The 26,820-nt window shown below is 42.4% G+C and overlaps 1 protein-coding gene across 2 annotated transcripts in view; it reads left to right on the top strand.

Moving 5' to 3' along the window:
- Window positions 1-26,820, top strand: part of LOC147679044 (ankyrin repeat and SOCS box protein 15-like) — a 203,431-nt gene that overhangs the window by 12,719 nt on the left and 163,892 nt on the right. For both annotated transcript variants that reach the window (XM_086942785.1, XM_086942786.1), the window contains exons 2-3: window positions 18,057-18,112; window positions 18,199-18,330. In XM_086942785.1, the coding sequence (XP_086798911.1) occupies window positions 18,057-18,112; window positions 18,199-18,330 (188 nt within the window). The remainder of the gene's footprint in view (window positions 1-18,056; window positions 18,113-18,198; window positions 18,331-26,820) is intronic.

Here is a 26,820-nt window from a genome sequence, read left to right as displayed (position 1 = left end):
TCCCATACAAAATCGTTGCACTGTCTTAACAGTTTTCTTAGAGGTTCCATTTTGGTGGCAAAATTCACAACAAATTTACTGTAATATTCACACATTCCGGAGAAAGAAAGAAGTTGTTCCTTATTCTTTGGGGCTGGAGCATTGAGAATAGCATCAACATTAGATTTTTTAGGAACAAGACCTTCCCCCGATAAAGTGTGGCCTAAATATTCCACTGACTTCCTAAAAAGTTTGCATTTGTGTGCCTTGAGGGTAAGGCCAGATTTTTCTAATCTTTTGCACACAACACTTAAATGTTAACTATGTTCAGCTTCATTTTTAGAGAAAATCAAAATGTCATCTTGAAAGCATTTTACAAATTTATCAAGATCTCTAAAAATTTGGAACATGACACGTTGGAAAACAGAGGCAGCGGATGCTAACCCAAACGGCATCCTTCTATATTGAAACAATCCCATGGGGGTAATGAAAGCTGTATATTTCTTGGGATCTTCAGTAAGCTCAATTTGATGATACGCAGATCTAAGGTCTAAAGTGGAAAAAATCTGCGCACCATCAAACAAGGAAACAAGCTCATAATATTTGGAAGGGGATGACAGTCTATAACAATATTAGAATTTAGAGCCCTCAAATCAATGCAGACCCTTAATTTTTGGTCGGGTTTGCGCACCAAAACAATGGGCGAAACCCATTCAGACTATTCAATGGGCTCTATAATATTGTCCTTAAGTAGATCATCCAACATTTCTTTTAGCTCATCCCTAACACTTAAAGGGACCCCTCTAAGCTTTTGTTTGACTGGAACTGCACCCTCCTTGAGAATAATTATGTGTGCAAAATTCTCCAATCTACCTAAACGGTCACAGAAAACTTTATTGAACTTTTCACTCCATGATATAATTACATTATCTTTTCCATTAACATCAGAAATGGAATTAATCATATCTTGTTCACTACATAAGGAGATGGGATCTTTGGCACGTGGATTTAACGTGATGCCAAGTTCCCATTGGTCATGCCAACCCAGTACATTGACTCCTTTGGTAGCAATGTAAAGCTTAATTTGAGCTGACCTTCCTCTGAAACATAAAAGAACATTAAAGAAACCTTCAATATCAATCATATTTCCATTGAAACTTTCAGCTAATATGTCTGAAGGTTGTAAATCAGATCTGTTACATACAGTTGTCAACTTTTCATTAAAATACTCTCTGGTAATAATCGTCCATGGAGATCCAGAATCTACCATGAGTTCAATAGAAATGAATGAAATATGAAAAGTACATTTGGGAGATTTCCTACTGGTTGATCCAAGAATAGAAACAACATCCACGCTCAACTTCATGTTTGACTTCATCAACAACACCAACAGAGGATACTTTAGTGCTAGTAGGCATGACAGATCGTCCAGTGCGAGTTTGAGAATTGTACCTTCTCTCTCTACATACATTGCTAAAATGTCCTACCTTGTTGCAGATATTACAAGTTCTGTTTATAGCAGGACAGCCCTGAAATGAGGCTATATGTGATCTACTACCAGTTGACAAACAATTTTGCTACTAAGTTACAACAACCTAAAAATAGCAAGGGGGCAAATGGAAACAATCGCACAGCTAAATGTTTTAAGTTCTTGACAGCTGAGAGTCCAGCAACACACATAACCATGCACATACACAGGGCCAGCAGCGATAGAGGCGGATAGACTGGAGGGGAGCAGGGCAGAAGGCCAAGGAGGAACGCTGTAGACAAAAATAGATTGTGTTCAGGAACAGAACAACTAGCACTGGTGGCAGGCTCAAGTGTCAACTCCCCTCCCGGAAAAGAAGTTAACTGAAATATCAAATCGGTGTCAAAAAATAGACTAAAAATATATACACACAAAATTTTCACTTCCAAAATATCGACTGTACAAAAATATTACCCTAGAATGATTTCATCCTCTTTTAAATTCCTATGTTTAGCCAAACACACTTGCCACAAGTTGTGGGGTTTGCTGAATATTCTCACTTCGCCCTAGGATATTGTGGCAACTCCTTGTGTGCATGCCCACATTTAGAGCTGCTCAACTAAAAGTCTCAATTGCCGAAGTAAAAAAAAAATCCAGCACTCAGACCCTCCCCTTTACTGGCAGTGACGAATCTGTGTCCATCTACATGCGTATTAATGTGTGTAAATATAAACTAACAAGTCAAAACAAATAATTCACGTAACATTGACCTCTTAGTTTCACTTTGGTTGACAAAATTATGATCAATAAAACCTCATATTGAAATCATGTAATTACTAGTGCCTCCTTTTAAAAAGTGGTCACCCTCTGATGACGGCCTCTTACACAGCAGGAGAAAGTGAGCAATAGTTGTCAAATAATCAGATTAAGGAAATCTAGCCAGATCCAAGTACTATAACCAAGGGGTAAATTTAGAGTTTGGCACAGCGTGAGTACCACCGAAAATCACCAGTGCTCTCGCCCCACCAAAATTGTGGTCCCCCCACTCTAATCAGGGGTAGGTGAAAGCCCTGGAATTTGGGCGATGGAGCATTCTTTGCCACTTTGCGGATACCTATGTTCTTATGACCTTTCCACCACAGGACCATCAGGTCATAGTAAGATCCCAAGCTGTTTAGGGCGTGGTAATTGCTTGATTTCCCTGCTCGAGACCATGACAAGCATGGCCGTCATGAGCAGAAAGACTGCCCGATAGTCCCCAGCCACAGGCTTGGGTCCAATTTCTTAAATTAAATTATTTCTCCTACATTGGCCTTGACGTGTAATCTTAAATTTTCACCTTAATTCCAGATTCACTTCTGACACTATAGCACTAAAGTGCTTCCTTACTAATATCGCAGGAAGCCACGCACGCCCAGTCCAGACCCCGGAGGTGCACTTAAGACACAGAGAGCACCGGGGTAGCGGGGACATTGAATTACTCACCGGGCGCCGAGGAGCGCATAGCCTTCCTGCCTGTCACCAGTTGCTCCCACTGCCTGACATCGCGGCGGACAGACTGGGGACTACATCCCCCAGCGGCCCTTGCCTTGCCGCTTGCCACAGGAAGCCACGCACGCCCAGTCCAGACCCCGGAGGTGCACTTAAGACACAGAGAGCACCTGCGTCGCGGGACGCGCACGGGACAGCGCCGGGCAAAGGGCGGGCCGTTTGTGGCCGTTAGGGGCCGGACGAGGCCGGGCCGGGCCCCCCCTCTTGCATCCAGCAACAAAAGGTACTGTACATATTTTACCAGACTAGTTGTCTGTGGCCCGATAGGACTGGAACCATGGTGAAAAGAAAAATTTTGGAGGACCCCATAGACTCTGTTGGAGGGGCAGCCAAGGGGGGGAAACGTGCTAAGAGACAGAAATGTAAGCCTTCAAAAAAACGCCAGCCTAATGCGGGAGACAATTGTGTCTTGGACCAGATTGACAGAATTGATTAACTGATTACAGACTGTACTGACTTGTTAACAGCTACCCCCGTTTTAGAAGGAGAAGATGGCGATAAAGCCGGCCCTGGGGGAACAAAGGGTGCTAAGAGCAAAGATAAGGGGCCAACAGTTATTCCCAGAATGTTTTTGGGTAAATCTCCTATAGAGGCTAATTTACCAGCACCCAAGGCTGCTGAGGATAATCCTGATGTATGTGTATTAGATGTAGAACAGATCACTGAAAGTACTTTTAATTTACCTTGTACTAATAAGTTTACGCTTTTAGCTCACATTGAAAACCTTTATCCGGACGGTGGGCTGGACTCGACTGGATCTCTTCTAAGCACAACTGAGACCTCCACCGAGGTATTTCCAAAGGTGGACGATCACCATGACAAACCTCTGCTTAGCTTAGTAACACACTTATGTGCCCTAATTAAGGGAATGCAAGTGAAAATTGATACTTTAACCATTGCTGTAAATAGCCTAAAGATGGAGAAAAACAAAGCTGTAGTAATACCAAAAGCTCCTATTAATATTCAGGCTAAGGCATTAACCCAGGTAGGAAATGTCACCTCTTCGGCAACTAAAAAACCAAGCCTAAATCCAGTTGCTCCCAAACATTCTAGGACAACTGAGCCTGTTAGATCAGGGAACTTAGTGCCCTTGGAGAATCGTCCATCTCATGGACATAATTTGCCCTCAACTTGGGGTGCACCAAGGCAATCTGTAGATAATCGATCATCTAGGCCGACTCAGGCTGGCCATAACCCCCCACTTAGCCGACAGCAAAGGGGCTATGTAGGATCAAATCTAGGCCCCATTACATCAAATCTTAATCCCGCCATAGCCCCACCAGTATACTTGATTAATATACCTAAGCTCCCTATAGGCAGGGGACGTGAATCTCCAGATTCCCTGACGAACAAAGCTATCCACTGGATTAGGTATGTAAGGGGATGTAGATCTGTTATCCGGGAGGACATCCTGAGCGCAAGTAGGCTAACTTTCCAGGGTGATGCCTACGATTGTATAGAACTGACTCTAAGAAATCCTACGATAGCTGGAGAATTACTAAACCTAGAATTTAGATCATGTTCCCCAGACTACTCAAGGATTCAGATGAGAGCAACCCCCCGTCACCCCTGGAAGCCTACGGAAGGGAATCAGGATGTTATTTTAGCAGGGGAAAGTTCTAGATTAGACAAGAACGATTGACTACCATTTTCATTTCAAAATGAACTAGCTAGTGAAGCCTATAATAGTGGCCCTATAGGAGAGGTTCCTAGTTGTACTCTGCCAAAACTTGTTATAATCCAAGCTCCACTGGCCCGTTCTAATGATGATTTTATCTTATCCCCTACTGATTCAGCCAGTAAAAATGTCAAAGTTATACCTGGAGGGGGTCCGAGTTGTATTCGAGCAAACTCTTCTATAAATCAAGTTATAGGTCCAAGACCCTCTTCTGACCCTATTCCTCACACCACCAACCAAGACCTTGTAGGGAAGCCTTGTCCTGAAACCTTTGATAGTTGTCATGGTTCTGTCCTTTCGTGGAATGTAGCCGGCTTAAAATCTAAGCTAGAATCACCTGAGTGGGCAACATTTATCCGAGGATATGAACTATGCCTATTTCAGGAGACATGGGCACTGGAGGAAGTGCATTTCCCTGGCTATCTAAATTCTAGTGTACATGCAGTTAAGGAAGGAAGGGGAAGACCATCTGGCGGGTTAACTGTCTGGTTACGACAGGACTTGAGTGTAGTAGTAAATACTATTCCTACTAATCATAGAGATCTCTAGGTCCTAAAACTTAAGTTTCCCAATTTAGCTCCAGTGTATGTTTATAACATGTATGTGAGGAGTACGGGGGTGGAAAATCAGAGATCCTTGTACTCATGGAAGACTTACTGGAAAGTCATTGTTCACCTTTTAATGTTATTGCGGGGGGGGGGATTTTAATGTAAATTTTGAGCCTCTTATGAAGGGAAACTGGAATGTGTCAGAGGAGGAGGACAGAGAATGGGGGGTTCCCAAACTGGATCTTGATCCGGTTAGTAAATGGTCAGACAAAGTGGTCCAATTGAATTCCATTTGTTTAAATAAAGGTTTAAGAGCAGCAAATGGAAGGACCCTAGGCGATAAGAATGGGGCACATACCTTTAAAAGTGGTTCACGCAAGAGCAGAATAGATTATATTCTGCTCAGCTTGGGCCTGTGGAAACACCTCCAAGACATGACGATCATTGACAGGCTCGAGAGTGACCACAATCCCCTGTCTATGTACCTTACTTATTGGGAACTTTTTGTTCACCCAGGGATTATAATGGCTCCTACCCCCACTCATGATACTTTGATATCAAATGATTTACGCCACGTCCGATGGCCTAAAGTTTCCCTTCATAAAGAGAATATGGATTTTATATCTAGTAAGCTTGGACTGCGCAGTTAGATTTATTGTCATTATCGGAAGGGGAAAATAACATTTTGAGCTTGCAGGAAGGAACTAGGATCCACGAAATTCTTTTTGATGAATTAAAGACTCTATTTGTTAAACCCTGTAAGCACAAAGGTCCACACGCAATGGAACCGCCACGGTGGTATACAGGGGAATGCAGGAAGGCCCGTCTAGATTTGGGAAGGGCAATTATTTTGATTCCGCTGAGAACATCAGAGCAGCCAGGCTGAGGTATAGAAATGCCGTTCTAAAAGCCAAGCGTATTTGGGATGAGAAAAGATGGACAGACCTTAAGGAAGCAGGTTCCTGTAAAGACACTCGCAGATTTTGGAATGTCTATAAGTGGGGTGTGGAGGGAAACCCTGATAAGCCACAAAACTGGGTTCCCCAAGAAAAGTGGGTAGAATACTTCCAGCCCCAATACGCTAAAAGGCAGGATACCCAACCATCAGTGGAAGTCCCTCTTGAGCCCCAAACTAATTATTTTTTCACACTGAAGGAAGTTCATTATGCTTTAGACTTGGTAGTCCCTGGTAAAGCGCCAGGTATTGATGGTATACCTGCAGATCTTTTTTTTAAATGACCAGAACTCTTGGGGTTGCTATATACTTCTTCTGGCCAACCTGATCCCTAGGGGAGCTCCAATACCGATATCTTGGAATGGGGCGGAGATTATACCCGTTTTTAAAAAAGGAGACAAGTCGCTGCCAGGTAACTATCGTCCAATCCGCCTGATACACTTCCCAAAACATATTTGGTAGGCTGGTTCTAAATAAAATCCTTGACTGGGAATGTAACAATAAGATCTTATCCCATTTACAAGCAGGGTTCAGAACTTCAATCAGCACGGTGGACCAGGTGCTGCATTTTGTCATGCTGTACTGGAAGACCGTGCTGATTGGACGTGGAAGTTTATATGCAGCTTTTATAGATCTTAGAGCGGCATTTGACCTGGTTCCCCGCCCCACCTTATGGAGTGTCCTTAGTGACATGGGACTGCCACTGCCCCTTTTATCGTTGGTTAAAAAACTCCACGAACATAATTATGCACAGATTAGGTGGGGGAGCCCCGGTAATGTCACGCCACAATTCCCAGTGGAAACTGGAGTACGCCAGGGCTGTGTCCTGGCGCCAACTCTCTTTTCCTTATACATTAATGACGTGGCAAAGATTTTAATTAACTCTAGCATTGACGCCCCGATCATTGCAGGAGCAAAAGTTCCGATCTTAATGTTTGCCGACGATTGTCTCTTAGTATCAAAAACTCCTAGCGGGCTTCAAAAGGGCCTGAAGCTCTTTGAAGATTTTTGTACCGCACGGGGTTTAGAAGTAAACGCACAGAAATCAAAGTTTATGACTTTTAATGCTTCTAAATCTTTTAAGGGTACAGTGAATATGAATCGGCGTCCACTGGAAAGAGTCCAAGCTTTTATCTAATTGGGTGTTTGTATAGACCGTAATTTGTCCTAGAAAGATCATATTCAATTGGCCACCTTAAGACACAGACAGTTAACTGGAGCCTTGACCACAGAACATCAGAAGTCATTTACTAAGCCAATACCTCCGGTACTGGGGGTTTACAATGGCAAAGTAGTCAGCTCCGCCTTGTACGGTGTCGAAATTTGGGGATGTGAAAGTCTGAGAGGGATGTCAACCTCTGAAAATTCCTTCTTAAGGAATTTAATAAAATTACCGCAGAGTACCCCCATGAAACCCCTCTACTATGATCTAGGGTTATCCCCAATAGCGCTCATAGCATCCTTTCGTCCTGTTTTATACTGGAGGAGAGTCTGGACTACACCAGAATTAGAAATCTTCGCAAGGGGCCTGCTCGATATTATTAGTAGTGACACCTTTCACAAGGTCAAGTGGTTAAATCGCATTCGGGGCCTCCTAACTAGTATGGGTCTAGGGAACCTGTGGGAGGACCCCACAAATTCAAGGTTCCCACCAAAAAAGATTCTAAAGACTCTTTACTGGCAATTTGTGGCCTCAAGGACTTTTAGGTCTGTTGACCCTGGGTCATTGACCGGAGTGTTTTTGGATATTAAGGATGTCCCAAAATTGGAAGCCTTTTGGGACACTATTTTAAAACCTGGATCGCAAACTATATTTTCAGTTGAGGGTTGGGAGCCTCCCGGTTGGGGCATTCACTAGTAGATGGTCTTCTGGGGCCAAGGATGATTGTCCGGTATGTTTGGCTCGCCCTGAGACCATTGGTCACCTGCTATTCGAATGCCCAGTGTACAGTGAGCCAAGGAGAACGTGGCTCCGCCCAATGTGCAGGTTAATGAGTCCCGTTAGTGGGACTATGGCAGTTCGCATCATCCGATCCTGTACAGATATGATAGTTTGCATAGCTGTGGCAAAATATTTGGGCTGGGCTTGGGCTATCGGAAGTAGAATGCTCAAAGTTTAAAATGTATTCGCACTACCGAAACCAAATTTTAATGATCATTTATTTATTTTAGTCATTTGATGAATTTATGGTTTTATGTGTACATATTTGTATATTCTAATAACTTTTTTTACTATTTTCTAACTTTGTATTCTTATATCTCATAAACTTTATATGTTTGTACTGTTTGCTTTTATGACAATCGTCGAATAAAGCTTGTCTGAACTAATATCTCTCAAACCTTTCCTTGGTCTCGCTGAACCCATGTAGAGTCACTGAAAGCAAGGAGATACAACACTTGGACATTCCTAAATTTCAATGCTTCGAAATTTGCTTCATCCTGCCTTTTCATTCCTCCAAGAAGGTTTCAAGGATTTTTTTGTAAACTAATTTGTCATCACAAGCCAGCTGTAGATGTTTCGTGCTGTAGTTAAAGGGCACCTTTTTAGGTCGAGCATTCAATACCTCTTGTATATACTTTAGTATATACTTGTATGTGTATGTACTTTGTGGGCTCTCGAGATCACCCCTAGGACTGGTCTGCTTCCGCTTATTTTCTGTTCAACTGTCTCTTTTAACTGTCTTGATAGAAAACAACCAGTAGAGGTCAGTAACATACCAGAATTGATTTCTGCTTGTTCAACTGCCTCTATTTAACTGTCTTAATAGAAAACGACTTGTAGAGGTTAGTAAAATACCAGAATTGCTTTCTGCCGAGGGACTTTCTTTTTTTTAATGTTTGTGGCAACTGCCTCGATTTAGCTTTCTTGATAGAAAACGACCAGCAGAGGTCAGTAAAATATTAGAATCACTTTAGCATTCTCTAAATTCCAGTCCATTGAAATTGTCTTCCACCAGTGCCGTAGACATTTTTTTTCAAATCTTGTATTTTCAGTGATATGACCACCGAAGGCCCTGATTTTTATATTAAAAACAGAGCTTTGAACTATACCATTTCCTGCTGAAAGGCAATATTTCTCTCCATAGGTTTCCATACCTGACGAGTCATACAGTTTGGTGTTTACTTTCCTTCCATGTTAAAGAACAGTAGATGTTTCAGCACCCAGGCTAATGTGCTGCATAGCTAAATACATATAAGGTTCCAAAGGCGAGATCGATTGCATTACAAATGCTTGTTTACTTTTTTCTTTACTGATCATTTCAATGTGAATATGGCATTACGATTATGAGTTGTACTTTATTTCTGAGGGAGCCGGTTACTAGAGTTGAAGTCACATTAGAAATATGATAACCACAGTGGGCCTGGTGTTTTTCACCTGTAGATCCCACCTGCTAAAACCAGCTGGAGTATCTGGGAGAAATGCTAAGAGCAAACAGAGGACTAACCTGGTTACTTGTAACCAAAATTACTGATTGCCTTGGAAATTCATAGTTTTTAAGGGGGGCCTCAGGGCCCTACTTGTAATCCCTTATAACTTGTTCCCCCAGTGTTTCTAATGCCCTCAGTATCAGTTACTCTGGGGGTGGAGTTACCAGGCAGATTACCTGAAACCTCATAAAGAACCAATAGTGTGTTTCACATGTTTTTCTTTGCTGTCGCGTATTTTCATTCTATGTTTTTCTATTGTATAGACCCACTGCTGCTTTGGATTAACGACTGTGCTTTATAATTATAACCGACTAAGCTGGGGTGATATTTTGCACTGAACAAGACTTCAGGCATAAATTAATACTTTAAAAATGTGTGTTTCCTAAGCATATACGAAGGAATACTAGGATTCCTCTGAACGCAATATCCATGTCATCCTAAGGAACATGGTTGAATTGAGAAGCTTGTTTATCATCCAGTGTTTATTGCTCTCCTCTGTACCTCGAAGATATTCCCCAGCAAGGCTAACTATTGTCATGGGGCTGACAAATCAAGCTCATCTGTTTGGATCTATTGACCTGTTTGAAGTAGACTGCATCAGGTTGTTAGTGAACTTACACCCAGCGTTCTCTCCAGAACATTATTTCAAGGTTTGACTTTATACCGACTGTGGAGAGGGTTCTGAAACAGGCCCAGGGGGATTGTGGACCTGTCATCCCTCAGTTTGCATGGACGGTATGCCTACTCAAAGGGCCTACCCAAAGCTTGAGTTTAGAAGGTCTTGTGCCGGGGGCGTGGCTTGGCGCCAGGAGGTGATGGCGGCGCCCGTGTGAGGCTCCGCGGGGTCCCGGGAGACACTCCATTCCCACCACGTCTTTTCCTGATACAGGGAGCTGCGTGTACATCAGAACATGCCCTGGTGACTTCTAGCTGCTTTTGGATTCCTGTACCGGACCCCTGACGGAGTTTTCTGACAGTGAGTGGAGCGCGAAATGCTGCCGGCGAGGCTGCCATCTTCAGTGCTGCCGCTGAATGTGCACTTTCATTCATTAACGGCGCTCTGAGTTCTCCTAATGAGGTAGTGACGCCAATTGACTTCGCAGGATAGAGGAGCTTTCGCCAAGCACCATAATTGCATTTCCTGACTAAAATCAACGTTTAATGAGCTTCTCGCTGCCGCAGCCGCCATTTTGTGATGCATGGTGTTTCTCTCACCTCACACCTGCCTCTGGAGTGCACTCTCGGCCGCATTTTGTCTTTTGTTTGGGGTCTAGAATGCTTTTTAAGTTCTGCTACTACAACACCTTGTGACTTTATGCTTTAGGCTCTAACCTATGAATGCTGCAGATTACTTGTGGCTTCATTGCTCTATGCATCCACCATTTTAACCACCTCAACACCTGTTTATTTTGTCTCCTTTGTTGGTTTCTGCTGTATTCCGATGTTGGGAGTCCTCTTCATACATTTCGAGCTAATTGAATGGTGATTGTGGCTTCGCTCTTCATTGCCTCGCAGTACTCAAGCCTTAATGCCCCGTGAGATATGCGCTGTCTCATCTGTATTATGACAGGTCTAATACGTTCCTACCTGGTTGCCTTGTTTGTTACACGCACCTGAAACCTTTTTCAACGCTCTTACCTTCTCAGGACTGCATTCTACATGCGCTATATTTAAGCGATTTTCTTTAATCTTGTTATAGCCACTCTGGGGTATTCACTTACCGCTCTATGCATTCTGAGTACATTGAATGAGTGACGAATTCTACCCTAAGTTTTATGGGCAGGCTTAAATCCATGTCGCATTTGACACGTACAACTAACACTCCCATTGTTAAGAATTCTAAAGTCTTCTCTGCCTTGTCCAAATTAGAGGACTCCCTCGCCTCATCTGGCTCGGACACAGCTATGGAACCCTCTCAACCCCCACTGGGGAAAACTAATATCAAAAGACTAAAGAAGGATCCCCCCTCGCCTCCTACACAACCTGCGCCAGTCTCCATGGAGTTACTGATGGAGGAAATTAGGTCCTTTTGTCCTTTTCTGGAGGAAATTTGATCTCTACGGCCCTTTATGGAGGAAGCCAACGTCAAGCTTCAGAACCTCACAGATAACTGGTCGCAAATGGAAACCAGGGTGGCCTCCGTCGAACACTCTGTGGAAGCCCTTCAAGAGACTTGTACCACAGTGTCTCACTTAAACTCTCAGGTATCTGCCCTTCAGCGACAGGTGGAGGACTTGGAAAATAGGAACAGGCGGAACAATCTCCGTATTTATGGCCTGGCAGAGGGACTCGAAGGCTTGGACTCACTCGCTTTCTTTAAATAATTTCTTCCCAAGCTACTACGCTTAACAGAAGGCACAAATCTAAATATCCAGCGTGCACATAGGCTGGGACGCCCATCTACATTAGCCTCCCCATCACAAAGCCCCAGAAGTGTCATTCTCTACTTCTTGGAGTACACCGATCTTTTGAAGGTCTTGTCAGCTGCCAAATCTTCTCCAAAACTGACATGGTCGGGCTCTTCCTTGTTCTTCGCTCAGGATTATGCAAAAGCTACGTCTAATCGCCGAAAAGCTTTTCTAGGTTTCAGAGAGGTTCTTCGTGCGATGGGAGTAAGATAAGGCCTCTCACCCCTGTTTGTTCAAGGTCACCTATAATAACAAGACTACCACCTACGAAGATCCAGTACTCTTACAGAGTTTCATTAATGCGCACAAGACTTCTGCCATGGATACTTCTGGTTCATCATCTTCTGCTCCTGGATGAAATGTGTTTTTCCTGACTCTTCTGGTGCTGTTGCATTTCACTTTTCCACTTTTTAAGGGACTTCCCCACAATGTTGTTGCAATTTCCTTCTGTTGTTCTTTAGGGAGTTTCTAGTGGCAGGACTTTACCTTTTTCTGCAATATAATGTTACTCACTGTTTGTGTTGCTTGTTTCACTTCCCCACTACTCTAACCCCTGTTTCTCCTTCTTCATCCCCACAGGAATCCTTCCCCGTCTGATGTCTCCCTGGTTTCCCACCTGGCCGACCACTGTTGTGTCGACTTGCCCGTGTGGTCCAACCCCTCCCGTTCCGTCTTCTTTCTCACTTTCTCCTTTAGTAGATATGTTCTTTTTTTGTGTTCTCCTTTGTATTTTCTTATTATGTTTCGTTTCGCCCTTCATTCGCCTTCTCGTGCTCCTTCGCTTTTATTTGCCTTCAGATTGTATTTCTCTGCTCTCAAGATTTGCTCGTTTTTGGGCTGTCATTTTTCCTCTTGTAGGTATGTTTTTCTTTTGTTCCTCCCTCTTGTCTCGTTTTTTGTTTTCTACCCTTCCTCTTGTGTCCCAGCTTCCTTGTTTGTGTAGAAGTGATAACTTCTTTTTTTTAGATTGTATTCATCTACATGCCTTTTCTCTTCTTAATCTGACCCCTTTGCAATTCCTTCTAATTTCTACTTTGCTCTCTATACCTGCGTTTTATCTTGTTCTCATCAATCTCCTCTTTCTTTCTTTCTCTTTTCTTATTCTCTATTATGTATCTATCTTCTCTTTTTCCATCCTTATTAATGGGTTTTTATCATGTTTTTGCTTACTTTGTTTCCTATGGATTATTGTTTATAATATGTCCCTGAATAGTGTATTGTGGAATGTTAAGGGTATTAACTCTCCAATTAAACGTCAAAGAATTTTATCACACCTAGCCAAATTGAATGTCGATGTGGCGTTCCTCCAGGAAACTCACCTTTCCGACATAGTCTGCAAAGCTTGAGAGGTTGGGTGGGTGAGGTTTTTTATTCACAAGGTGATGGTAAACGTAATGGTGTAGCGATCTTATGTCGTAGATCTCTCCCTCTTACAATCATTTCTCAAGAGTCTGATACTACCGGCAGATGGACACATGTCAGACTGTCTCTTAGAGGTGTTCCAATCTCTCTCCTTAATGTCTATGCTCCCACCACTGGTGAACCTCTCTTTTGGGCTGAGTTCTCTCAACATATTACCCAATTTATGGATGAGAATTTTATCCTCCCTGGTGATTGTAACCAACCCCTAGATCCCTTTGTTGACAGGAATTCCGATGCCACTTATATTCCCAACAAATCACATAGACTCTTTAGCAATTTCCCAACATAAGCTCCTCGACTCCTGGCGGCTTTGTAATCCGACCTTACGGGAGTTTACTTTTTATTCTCCGTCTCACCGATCCCAGTCGCAGATCGATTACATCTTTATTTCTCACAATCTTGCTCAAACGCTCACTGTTGCTGAAATTGGTTCGATCTTACTCTCGGATCATGCCCCGGTTCTAATTAGTGTTGACGTGCTCCCTAAAAGTGATAGGCCCAAAAGATGGCGTTTTAACAACACCCTCCTCCTAGATCCCAAATTCACCATTTCCTTTAATGCATTTTATGATTAATTTTTCCTGTTCAATGATACCCCTTCCATCCCGGAACATACCATTTGGGATGCCTTTAAGGCAGCAGCACACAACTTCATTATTGGCTACATCACAAAGAAGCGTAGGATTGCACGTCAATTCACTAAAAATCTTCTTGGTGACATTAAGAGATTGGAACACGCCTACTTCACGTCGCATTCAAAAGAGTCTGACGGCCCTTGTCGCTGCCAAGATGAAATTTAATGAGACATCCACAGAGGATGCATCCTTGTATTTGCTAAAGTAAAGTGCTAAGTTCTATGGTGGTAGGAACAAAGCTGGGAAACTCCTTGCTAATTATTTGAAGGTCAAGCACAATAAGCTGAACATTGAATCCATTTATGATACCAATTCTAATTTACAGCACAAGGACTCCGACATCCTTATTGAGTTCTCCCGTTTCTATAAACCTCTGAGACTCAACCCTCTCTCCAATCCCTCACACACGTCTTCTCTTCTATCCAAAAGCCTGAGCACTTCCCTCTTGATCTTTCCCTCTTGGAGACTGACATTTCACAGAGGGAATTGCTTGCTGCGCTCCAGCATCTCAAGCTCAATAAAGCCCCTGGACCAGACGGTTTTACTGTTGAATTTTATCTTCACTTTTCAAAATTACTGATTCCAAAAGTCCATTCTCTCCTACACACTTTTGCTGCTCTAGGTAATTCCTCAGGGACCTTCTCCGATGCACACATTTGTTTAATACCCAAAGAAGAAAAAGATGCAAAGTATTGCAAAAATTACAGGCCTATTTCCCTTGTAAACATAGACTATAAAATCTTCGCTAAGTCTTTGGCGATCAGGCTGGATCACCTACTTCCAGACCTTTTAGGCGAAGAGCAGTCTGGTTTTGTTCAAGGGAGGTACATTACCGATAATACCAGACTTTTATTCAACATATTATCAAAGTCCTCGCATCTCCAACACGCCCTTGCAGCGATCGCCCTAAATGCCGAGAAGGCGTTTGATAGGGTCAAATGGCCATATCTTTTTCACACTCTCGGATGGTTTGGTTTTGGTCCCAAATTAATTTCCTTAGTTTCATTGTTGTATTCTCACCCATGCGCTGCAGTATGCGCAAATGGCCAGATCTCCTCCTACTTTGACCTTGGTAGAGGTGTTCGCCAAGGTTGCCCCCTTTCCTTTTTAACCTGGCCTTGGAGCTCTCTTTATCCAAGCTTTGCCAGAATGCCGACATACATGGTTTTCAGACCGCGGAATCTCCCATTAAACTTGCTGCCTATGCAGACGATATTTTACTCTTCATCTCCAATCCCACAGACTCGATTCCTGCTTTCCTAGAGAAAGTACGGAACTATTCCTTAATCTTTGGCTACAAGCTCAATAACGATAAATGTGAGATTCTACTCCTGTCAAAGTTCACTTTTAAACCCGATTTCACTGCGTCCAACTTTACCTGGAGTCCCTCCCATATTAAATACTTAGGTTTGCACATCACCCCCTCCATCTCTGACACCATCTCCCTTTGTTTGACTAAATGCACCCAAAAAATATCTGACCTAACGACTAGGTGGCATCCTCTCTATTTGTCCTGGTGGGGTCGTCTCGACACCATTAAGATGATGCTATCCCCCATAATCCTTTACACAGTCTCTAATATTCCTGTTTCCATCCCAGCCAAATTTTTCAAGAAAATCAATTTGATCTTGTCCTCCTTTTTGTGGCATAACAAAAAACCCAGAATGTCCCTTGCTAGATTAATTCGTCCTACTTTTGTAGGCCTTGTTGTTACGTCAAGCTTCTTTTTGTTTTGCAAGACCCCACTTCCCCTTGTCCTTTGTGGGCTAAGGTTGAGCGCATTTTCCTCTCCCCATTCTCCTTTGCTGAATATATTTCTTTCTCACGTAAACCCTCCTTGATTCCCACTCCCATTCATAAATTTACTGCCAGGCCCCTCTTATCCTCTAATCCCCCCCCCCCCCCCCCCTGCGACAATTGCTGACTTTCTCTTATCTGCCATTTGGCATAATAAATATCTCTTAATCCATGATAAGCCTTTTTACTGGAAATCTTGGAGTAACAGAGGGTTGATTTGGATCTCGCAGTTATTCTCACTTTCTACTTTTCTGCCCTTCCACACTCTCAGTTCCTCCTTTGGTTTGCCCCGTCCTTTGCTCCCAAATATCTTCTACTTAAAACAGCGGTCATGGAAGTCTACACTCGACTCCTACAAGCACAACCTTCCCCGACCTCTCCTACTCCTGCTCTCCGACTTCACTCTCTCCTACATGCTACTCCTAAGGCCTCTGTTATTTACAAATACCTTCATGCTATCACATCTATTCAGCCTAAGTCAAAGGTGGAAGAGCAGTGGGAACAGAACCTTGCTACATCCTGGCCAGTATCTTTATGGGACAAAGGTTCGTAAAACATCCAGAGCGGCGTCCTTGACGCAATCCTTGTTTTTTATCTACAATAGACAGCTACACACTCCTTTTACCCTAAACAAGCGGTTCACTACTGTCTCACACGCTTGTTGATCTTGTTACTTACCTCATGCTACCTTATTTCATATTTTATTTCTCTGTAAGCATGTACATGATTTTTGGTTACAGGTCTGGGCTCAAATCAATGTCCTTTTCCACACTTGTATTCCCCTGTCTCACACCCATCTCTTTTTAGGGACTCTTTCGCCTTGTTGGGAGGGGACTGACCTACATGTTCGTATTGTTGACTTGCTGTTGGCTGTTGCATTCCAACAGATTACCATCAATTGGAAAGCTGCTTCTAACATTTCTTTTAAAGCATGGTGATATAATGTTTGTCATAATCATAGGCTTGACACTGCTTTTGTTTTCCCTGCCTAAATGGCAATAAAACGTGCAGACTTATGGCATCCTGTTTTACGTTGTATTTAGATAACTGTGCGACTCTTCCATTTGGCCCACGGCCTGCCCAGTAGGAGGTTCTCAAGCCCCCCTGATACCCTTTGCATTTCCTCTCTATTTTTGCATTATTACCTGATATGCTCTCATTTGCACCTGCTTTTGATGCATACCCATTGTACCCCTTATATTTAGTCTTATTGCCCATGAATTGTTTTTTGCTGCCTTATCTCTTGCAGAGTATACCCTGATTATCCTTTCTTTGTTTCCCCTTCCCTTTCCCTTATTTCCCCCATTTCTTTTCATATATTATGTATTGATGTCTTATTTTAGGACTAATAAAATTCTTTTTTGAACTTAAAAAAGGTCTTGTGCCACTTAATCCACTGATAGATACATGGAATTGCACCACACCACACCACACAACACAGTCTACAGTGTAGGGTGGTACTACGGTAAAAGTCGCCTGAATGTGTGATTAACTACAGGGGCTAATTTAGGTTGAGGAGGAACAAATCCATCACAAGCTGCAAGATATACACATAAGGCAAATTTACGTACAAAGAATCTGAATGAAACTCATTTCCATACGTATTGGTTTCTTGATAGTCTGACGTGGATCATGTCGTCCTAGCTCTATGTTGCTGCTCTAGAGTTGTTAGTGGATGACCAACCATCCCTGGAAGCATAGCTCGCCCCACCAAATCCCTGAAATTATGGATTGTGTTCTCTAACCATGATTGCTGTTGCTATATCCAAATATGAAAATAATTATAGTTCCATCAGAACATCAGAACATCACAGACTCCACAAATAAAGACCACTATATTTGAAATAAATGAATTGTGAAGGCCAACCTGTCTTTACAATCTTCACGTCAGACAATTCTTCTAACATTTTGTTGCCCAGTCATGTGTGGAACCAGCACACATATTTAGAAAGTATTTGTATACAAAGGTATTATCAAAAGGGGCCCTTTCTGAATAATAAACATCCTAGATATCCATAATAGTTAAATATGTGTTCATCACATTGTTTAGAATCTTGCATTAACCTGCGAGTCAAGTCATGCTTTTTCCATGTTCAGTGTATTAAAAACATAACCTCTACATTTGTATGTATTGAAGGTCTGTGAGAAGTCTAACCATGATCTTTTTCGCATTGTCTGCTTCATAGGTTTCTTCGTGCCAGTGAAGACACCAGAAAGATGATTGTGGCTGCAGTTAGACAAGGTAAGTTAGCTGACATCTCAAATATTTAGTGGGCAATAGATAGATGGAACACAGTGAAATTGAGAGACCTCTCTACTTCTGTTCAGGGGAAATATCTGAGCTGCAGATCTTGGTGAAACGCTGCTATGCTCTTGAGATACCCGATGAGAGAGGCTGGTTTCCTCTGCACGAAGCAGCTGTTCAGCCTATTCAGCAAGTACTGGAAATTGTCCTGGATGGTAAGTCAGCACAAAAAGCTTGAACCAGTAAAGCAGAAATGAGTTAAAATTGAAAGAAATGTTGATGCAAACTGGGGGAGAAAAGAGGGTACATTTGGAAAAATGTTTTGGATCAAACATTTATTGGTGAAATGGCTTTTCCTTTGCAGCTTTATGTGAATAACAGGGCATTTAGTTTATTTTTTTTATTTATTTTATTGTCACAAGCATAACAAAAAACAACCAAACATGTGTAGCACAAGTATTGATAGAAACAACAAGAGCATCCCAAATTAATTAACCATTAAAGTATTCACATGTCTCGAATACGGCAGTCAAAGTAATAATCTTAGTCGGGGTCAATTGAATGAAAGAAATAAACATACAAATTGAAATTATAAATCACACCAACATAAATGAACACCCCCAAAATATAAAAAGTATTACAAAAGACTTAAAACAAGCAGCAGCAATTAATCCCATTGCAGACTTGACCACACCCTCCCAAATTTAACCCTTGAATGTAAACCCCACACTTTTGCTAGCGCCAGTTCCATTTCAAAAACTCCCCTAAGTAACAGCCAGAAATCACTAATCTTGGGACTAGCTGCCTCAATCCAGGCCCTGGCAATGCAGAGCCGCGCCGCAATTATAATAATCGAAACTAAAGATTTAGATAGACTGCCTGACTCGCTAACCAAGCCCAAAAAGGGCATTTACTTTTTAATTGTGACTGGAGGGAAGATGGTAATATAACTGTTTTGAACCAATAATGCATCAATACCTATTATTATCTCTTATCCTAAAAGATGGTAGCCATGTGTGGTTAATGGCTCTGACTTTAACTGAAGCAGGTCAGACAGACCCTGAGTGTTCTGGGGTTGTGAGTGTGTGTGCTAGTGTTTCCATTAATAGAAGCAGAACTATCAGTGGTGTGAAGGAGTTGGATTGTAGAGGAGCTTCTCATCTGGACATGAAACGGAGAAGGAAACATGGTCCCCCTTCAAAGCTCTGAAAGCTAATGAGCTGGCAGGCTGCTATTGAACCCTCTCCATTGGCTTGTTAGCATTTAGAACTGGCATTACAGAGACACAAATCTATCCCTTCTGGTTTGGAAGCCAATGTATTTTCCACTTAGCAGGGAACTGCATTTGTGAGCCTTCAAATATGGATGTATGCCAGCTGGATTGGAGGACTTTGAAAATAATTGACATGGGAAATAGACAATATTGCAACCCGTAAGAAGCAGCGGCAGATCGCCATTTCTTTTGCTCCCCACTGTTGACTGATACGATGACCTGCTTGAGGCACAGTCGCCGCATTCACTCCATTCATCTATCCCAATGCATCCAAACTGAGGTTTGCCTCTTTAAAAGACATAATTAAGATCATAAAGCTAAAGCAATGTTTAAAACAAATATATCCTATCTCTACTTCTTGCAACTCCTTGGCGCTCCTAACAGATGTCCTGTACTACCAAGCAACTTTCCTGCCACTGTGGTCAAACCCAAAAGGGCAGGGAGTACTGGTAACCACCACTATGACAAAGAAGACTAGGACTTGGAGTAATGACGTTTATGGGGCCTAGTCACAAAGGTAAACTTGCACTGAGCAAATCTACTTGTGTACATTTACTCTTCCACTTTGTAATAAACTTATTATATTTGGCTATTAATCATTTCATCATAATCTTTATTTCGGCAACTTGCCAGAAAAGCTCAGAATAATAAATACATGCAAGTGTGATAAAACTGTTAAAAAAAAATAAGAATTAAAAACAATTGTGAATTTAAAAAGCAAATTATTAACCTAATAGCAGCATATCTCATAAGGTGTATTTGATATAATCAATAAAATTCCAAGCACATATGAGCTCATATAAAATACATTTGACCAAGAGATCAAACAGATTAAAAGTGGCAAATCAACCAATGCTTCATCCAGGAGATTAAATTATTTTGCCGTATCCACCACATATTGGAAAGAAAATGGATAAAGACAAAGGGTTGTGATATTTCAGTTCTTAATATCCTACGGTCAGGCATGTCGTCCCTGGTTCCCAGGTTGCGGCATAAAGTCTAGAGCCACTTCCTTCTAGATGCATGATACATAGGACAAAAAATAAGGACGTGCTCCATAGATTCTAATGCCTCGGTTCAAAAGGGACAGTACAAATCAAGCTTGGAACCAGATTGCTGCCATTTCGCCATGATTGAGCTTAATGGCAAGGTCCCAATTCGAAATTTCACATAGTGATTGGCCCATAGGTAAACCTCATCCAAGTAGCCTTCCAAAAGTAAAGAATCTTTAAACTCCAGAAAGCTGTGGTGAGAGAGCCCACCATCCTGTTCCTAAATATTCCTTCCTCTATCACTATTAAATTCCCTTAAGCATGGATTTAGATAACACACAAGCATTCTGAGGGGCAGACCATTAGTTCTCACAGCCGATTTCAGTGAGGCGATGTTTAATGAATTGGAACCATGGAATTCTTACGGCGCTAGGTACAGTCAGAATTTCTTCTAGGCCCAACCGATGTGACAATAAGTTTGGGGAAGCTTATGTCTACCTCTAATACAACAGAGGTCTAAGGCCAGCTTTGTGGACAAGGGATCTTTGACCCATCTCTAGCCGCAACGGAACAAGTGGGGTACTAACTGGGAGGTTGGTTAGAGAGCAAAGGAAACTGTTCTCCACTAATTCCAACTCGTTAACATTTACATGGCCCCAACGTCCCCCCCCCCCCCCCCACACCCCCCATATAGTGATGCTCCAAAGGCTTCCAAGTTATACATTTTCAAGGCAGGGGAAATAGGTCATAAGGAAAAACCTCGATTGGCCCTCACTAAAACCCCAGTGTACTCTTCCAGCTTCAATCTATTCTTTTGCATCTGTGGCATCCAACCAAATTGTTCTGTGAGCAAAAATCCGAAGTATTCGGATGTGTGGACTCTCTCCAAGGTAACACCATATAACACAGGAGGAAAATCAGCTGATGGGCAAGGATTAAGTACCATATACTTGGTTTTGGAGAGGTTAATTTCCAGGTGCCTCTGCCCGCAGAACACACCAAACAGATTTAATAGATTTTGGATACCCAAATGTGATTTAGAACCCAACAGGGTATCATCAGCAAACAAGAGTACTGGAACATTACTGTTAGCCAATCTAGGGGTATCATAGTTTCATAGCTCTAGCTGAGCCACTAAGTCATTCATGTATAACAAAAACAGAGTCGGAGCTAGGACACATCCTTATCTGACACCCTGTGTAACAGGAATAGGTGAAGTTAGTTCCCCAGACGAGCCATACGTAACCTGCTCATAGTTATTCAAGTGGAGCTCCTTATAACATCTGTAAGATACTTGGGCACATCCAGGTCATTCCACAGGGCATCCGTAGGCAGAAGGTCAAAGGCTGATTGGAGGTCCACAAAGACGGCCTCCCACCAAGGTGAAAAGTTTCCAATATATAAGTTGCAGGCGAAGCACTTGGTCAATGGTGCTAGTCCCCACCCTAAACCCAGCCTGCAATGGGGTCAACAATCCCCCCCCCCTCGTCCACCAGGTTTGCAATCTACTTAATAGGATCCTGCTAAAGAGTTTCTGGGAAGAATCAATTAGGCTAATGGGACAATAGTTGGAGGGTAACGATCTTAAGCATTTCTTAAAAATTGGGATGATTTCTGCTCCAGCCCACGTGGGGAGCATAGGACACCCTTTCAATATTGTATTGAAGAGCAGAGTAAAGTAAGTGCTCCGAATGTCTTAATCAGCCTTAGATAGGTCCCCTGGCACCTTGTCTAAGCCAGACACTTTGCCTGGGGTAATGCAGTCGATCGCTTCTGCGACCTTCCTGGCCATTATGGGCCTGATCCACTGTTCTCTAGCCAAAAGAGACAATCCATAGTTATACTGTTGTGCCTCTCATCTTAATGTTATCACATTGTCTTCTAAGCCTAGAGTGTTATCCCAGCATGTATTCTGTATTCCCTTACCTGTATGATTCCATGTTCTGCAATCTGATCCTGGCGGTTGCTGAGGCAGGATGGTTTATACTTGTACTGCTGTGCTTCCTGAATAAACACACCTTATACCTGCTCCTGGACCACGACTCTTCTCTTCATTTTGGCGACGCTTCGGCCCTCCACGTCTTCGAGGAGTCTCTGCTGTTCCTGGAGAACTGTTTGCCCACACTTCATTCCTCTCTGCTAGTTGGCGTTTCCTGGTTGACTCTCGCTTAGCGCTTGCCCTTCACAGCGCTTGCCTCTCCGGTATTTCCTTCGAGACCGGCAACCCCAAGGTACTGTTTTTTTTCCTTTTTTTTCTTCTTTTTGGGTTTTGGCGGTGTCGCTGTGCGCTCGAGCACACAGCGCGAGGCACACAGCGCGAACGTTCTCAAGCACCATTCGTTTGTGCGAGCGCGAGAACTCTTCAGCGCGTCTCCTGATTGCTGTGCCAGAGACGCTGTATGCGCGCTGACGTCATCGCGCACTGCGTCTGGCGGCCATTTTGGGACCTCTCTTCGTTTTTGCCAACCACGCATCAAAAACTGCATCATTAACATTGCCGTTTTGCCAACCACGTTTTATTTCAACTGGCAAACAACTTTATTGTACTAAATACCACTCTTTCAATACTTTTCTTTTGGGCAAACGTGTTTTTAGCACAGTTTATGACAATTTTTTTTTTTTTTTTTTTTTTTTTTTTAAATACAAATACGTTCCAGTTCACCTGCCTCAGCTTTAATCCGCATTAAATACGCAACAAATATATACGTATATAATTTACATGGCTACCACTGCCAACCATACAATTTCTCCTCCACCTGCCTTTCTCATTGAAGGGGAAATTCCCACTACGGAATGGGAAGAGTGGCTAGGATTTTTCGAAAATTATCTTGAAGCCATATATGGCCTTAGGTTTCCTGCGACCAGGAAGAAAGCTATCTTATTAAACTCCTTAGGCAAAGCTGGACAACATGTTTTCAAATTTCTGCCAGAACTCCTAAATGATGATGGTGAGCCTATTGATAACCCCTACAATGAAGCGAAATTGAAGTTAGGAAAATATTTTGGAAAGCAAATTAACATCGTCATGCAAAGACACAAATTTTATACGGCTCTCCAGAAAGGCAAAGAAACAGTTGATCAAATGGTTGCTCGCTTAAGAGAATTATCCCTGAAATGTGACTTTGGAGCTATGGCGCACCAGATGATTCGAGATCAACTGATAGTACAATGTAAAAACAAGCGCATGCAGCAAAAACTTTGGGCAGCCAAGAACCCTACATTGTTGGGAGCCATCACAATTGCTAAAGTCGTCGAGGAATCTGATAAATGCATGGAAGAGATGCGGCTTCTTGAAATAAAGAAGGAAGAGACTGTCACCATTGTCACCAAGTCTGACAAAGAACCAGCTTCAAATGTTGATAAATTTAACTCTAAACCTAAATCTTTTCTTCCCAAGTCTAGGTCTGTTTCTAATAATCCTGGTGGGAAGGTGAAATTTGTGGGATGTTTTCGTTGTGGTGATATGTCTCATGCTGCTGATTTTCAAGGTTGTTTTGCTAGAGACAAAACCTGCCGTAAGTGTGGTAAGCGTGGTCACATTAGCAAAGTGTGCAAATCACCTGCATTTAATAGAGTTAATTTTGTTGAAGATGATGCTTCCTCTCAAGAAATGTTCTTATGTGTGGACGGTATCGCTGTTGATGACAATACTCATTTTGTCTTACAGAGGCCAAGAGCTTCTTTTATCCTCAACGATGTTCCTGTTACTCTCATGGTTGATCCAGGCTCAATGTTTTCTATTATACCTTACAGTATGTATAAGGAGCATTGGCCATCTGTACCACTCTTACACAGTGATTTTATGCCGAAAGGTTATACAGGAAAAGTAATTAAATTGAAGGGTGTCATGGATACTTCTTTTCAATTTAAAGGGAGATCTGCTTTGGGCAAGGTTTTCATTTCTGAAGAAGGCCCTGCAATTCTTGGGTGGTTACAACAGTATGATTTACATATTATTCTTGACCCAAGATCTGATGACGTGGTACTTGCAGTCGATGATTTCTACAATGTTGAAAATGTCCTTTCTAAATTTACTGACGTTTTCCGTCCTACTTTGGGTAAATTGAAAGGTTACTTACATGAAATTAAGGTTAAGGAAAATGCTTCCCCAGTTAGACATGTTTTAAGAAGAATTCCCATTGCTGTTAGGAAGGAGGTAAAGGAAATGCTTGATGACATGCAAAAGCAAGACATAATTGAACCGGTGGAAGCTTCTGAGTGGCTTTCGCCAGTTGTAGTCACACAGAAAAAGGACGGTAAGCTCCGTTTTTGTGTTGACCTTCGTTCTCTTAACCAAAACATTATAGTTGACAAATTTCCTTTGCCCAACATTTCAGAAATGGTTCTGTTAATGGACAAGGTTAAATTCTTTAGTAAATTAGACCTAAGGTCCGCCTATCATCAAGTTGTGTTACACCCTGACTCCAAAAAGTTTACTGCTTTTGTTACCATTGAAGGGGTGTTTCAATTTAAAAGGTTGCCTTTTGGCCTAGCCTCTGCGGCAAGCGTTTTTCAACGCATGATGCATTCCCTTTTCAAAGACTTAAAGCATGTCCACTTCTTCCAAGATGATATCTTGATTACAGGCATAGATGAGCTTGAACACAATTGTAATTTGTCAAAAGTTTTACAAATTTTATCAACTGCTGGTCTTACTTTGAGAAAAGACAAATGTCAGTTCTTGTTAACCGAAATTGACTACTTGGGGTACACTATTTCTCAGAATGGTGTTAAGCCAAAGGAAGATCTTCTAAAAGCAATCAAGTGTGCCCCTATTCCTACTGACAAAGACCAACTCAAGTCGTTTCTTGGTTTAGTGGAGTACTACTCCAAATTTGTTCCTAATTTCTCACATAAAACTGAACCTTTACGTACATTACTTAGGAAAGGTGTGCATTTCGAGTGGGGAACTCAACAGTCTCAAGCTTTTGAACTGGTTAAAAGTGATATTATCAATGCAGGCATTTTGACAACTTTTGAACCAGGTAGAGATACTTATGTTACAGTTGATGCAAGTGCATATGGTATTGGTGCTGTGTTGTCTCAGAGGTGTGGAGGAAGCGAGAAAACTGTGGCGTTTGCTTCTCGCTGCCTCAATTCCTCTGAGCGTAACTACGCTGTCATCGAGCGAGAGGCTCTAGCCGCCGTATGGGGCGTTTCGCACTTTCGCACCTATCTGTGGGGGTATGGTGTTTTGTCTAAGAACTGACCATAAGCCCCTTCTCAAAATCCTGTCACCAGGTGGGGCTAATAATGGTTCTCCCCGCCTGATGAAGTTTGCTGCCAAGTTACAGGACTATACTTATAGATTAGAGCACATATCTGGTTGGAGGAACACACAAGCGGACTGCTTATCACGTCTTCCTGTTTTTTCGGAGTATGTTGGTGAGGATCTGGAGGATGAGAGTGTCTGTTTAATTGCTGCCTTTGAGGATGTTTGTTCTTCTGAGTTTCACTCTATCTCTAGAGAAGAATGGCATCAAGCCGTCTTAGAGGATGCTGATTTTGGTGAGTTGGTTGATGCTATCCGTTTGGGATGGAGAAGGGAAGGGAATGTTAAACCTTCTCTGCGTTCCTTTGTCAAATTACAAGAAGAGTTGAGTTTGGGTGTTTCCGATGATTTGGTGTTTGTTGCGTGGTGAGAGGTTTGTTCCACCATCCTCTTAGGAGGAAAGTTTTTTGTTTAGCTCATGAGGGACATCTCGGGCAAAACATGACTCTTAAGAGGATTAAAAAAAACTTTTGGTGGCCTGGAGTTGACGATGATGTGCGTAGGTGGGTTGAGTCTGGTCTTCTGTGTAAAGAGAGTGAAAAGAGGTTAAAGATCTCCTCTCCTCCACAGGCCTCCATTGTCAGCTCTTGCGTCATGCCTTGGGATAAGTTATGTTTAGATTTCATTGGTCCCATGGATTCCTTACCTGCTGATTGTAGGTTTGCTTTAGTTCTCGTTGATGTATCCTCTCGGTGGTTGTGTGTAGAGTTTATGAGGAATATCACCACTGATGCTGTTATAAAGCAATTAAGGTCTCTATTTCTTAAGGAAAGTTTTCCGAAAATCCTTGTTACAGATAATGGCACCCAACTCACGTCGTCCTCTATGCATTCCTTCTTAGCCAATCATGGAATTAAACACATTTGCACTTCCCTTTACAACCCCCAGGGTAATGGTTTGGTGGAACGGATGAATCGTTTGATTAAGGGTACTATACAGTTGTCGGTGCAAGGACAAAAGGATGTACGCAGGGCGGTGGAGGATATGGTGTGGTCTTACAATACCACAGCCCATGGAGTTACTGATTTGGTCCCGTTTGAATGCATGCGTGGCAGAACTCCCAGAACTAAGTTAGTCCCGCAGTGGCTATGGGAAGGAATTGTTGCTTCTAAGGTAGTTCCTGGAAAGGTGGGTAGAGTTGAAGTGGGCGACTTGGTCAAAGTCAAAT

This window comes from Lissotriton vulgaris, chromosome 11 (assembly GCF_964263255.1).
Source record: "Lissotriton vulgaris chromosome 11, aLisVul1.2, whole genome shotgun sequence".
Taxonomy (NCBI): Eukaryota; Metazoa; Chordata; class Amphibia; order Caudata; family Salamandridae; genus Lissotriton; species Lissotriton vulgaris.
The sequence above is the reverse complement of the archived record's forward strand: the minus strand, read 5'-3'. Positions and strand labels throughout refer to the sequence as shown.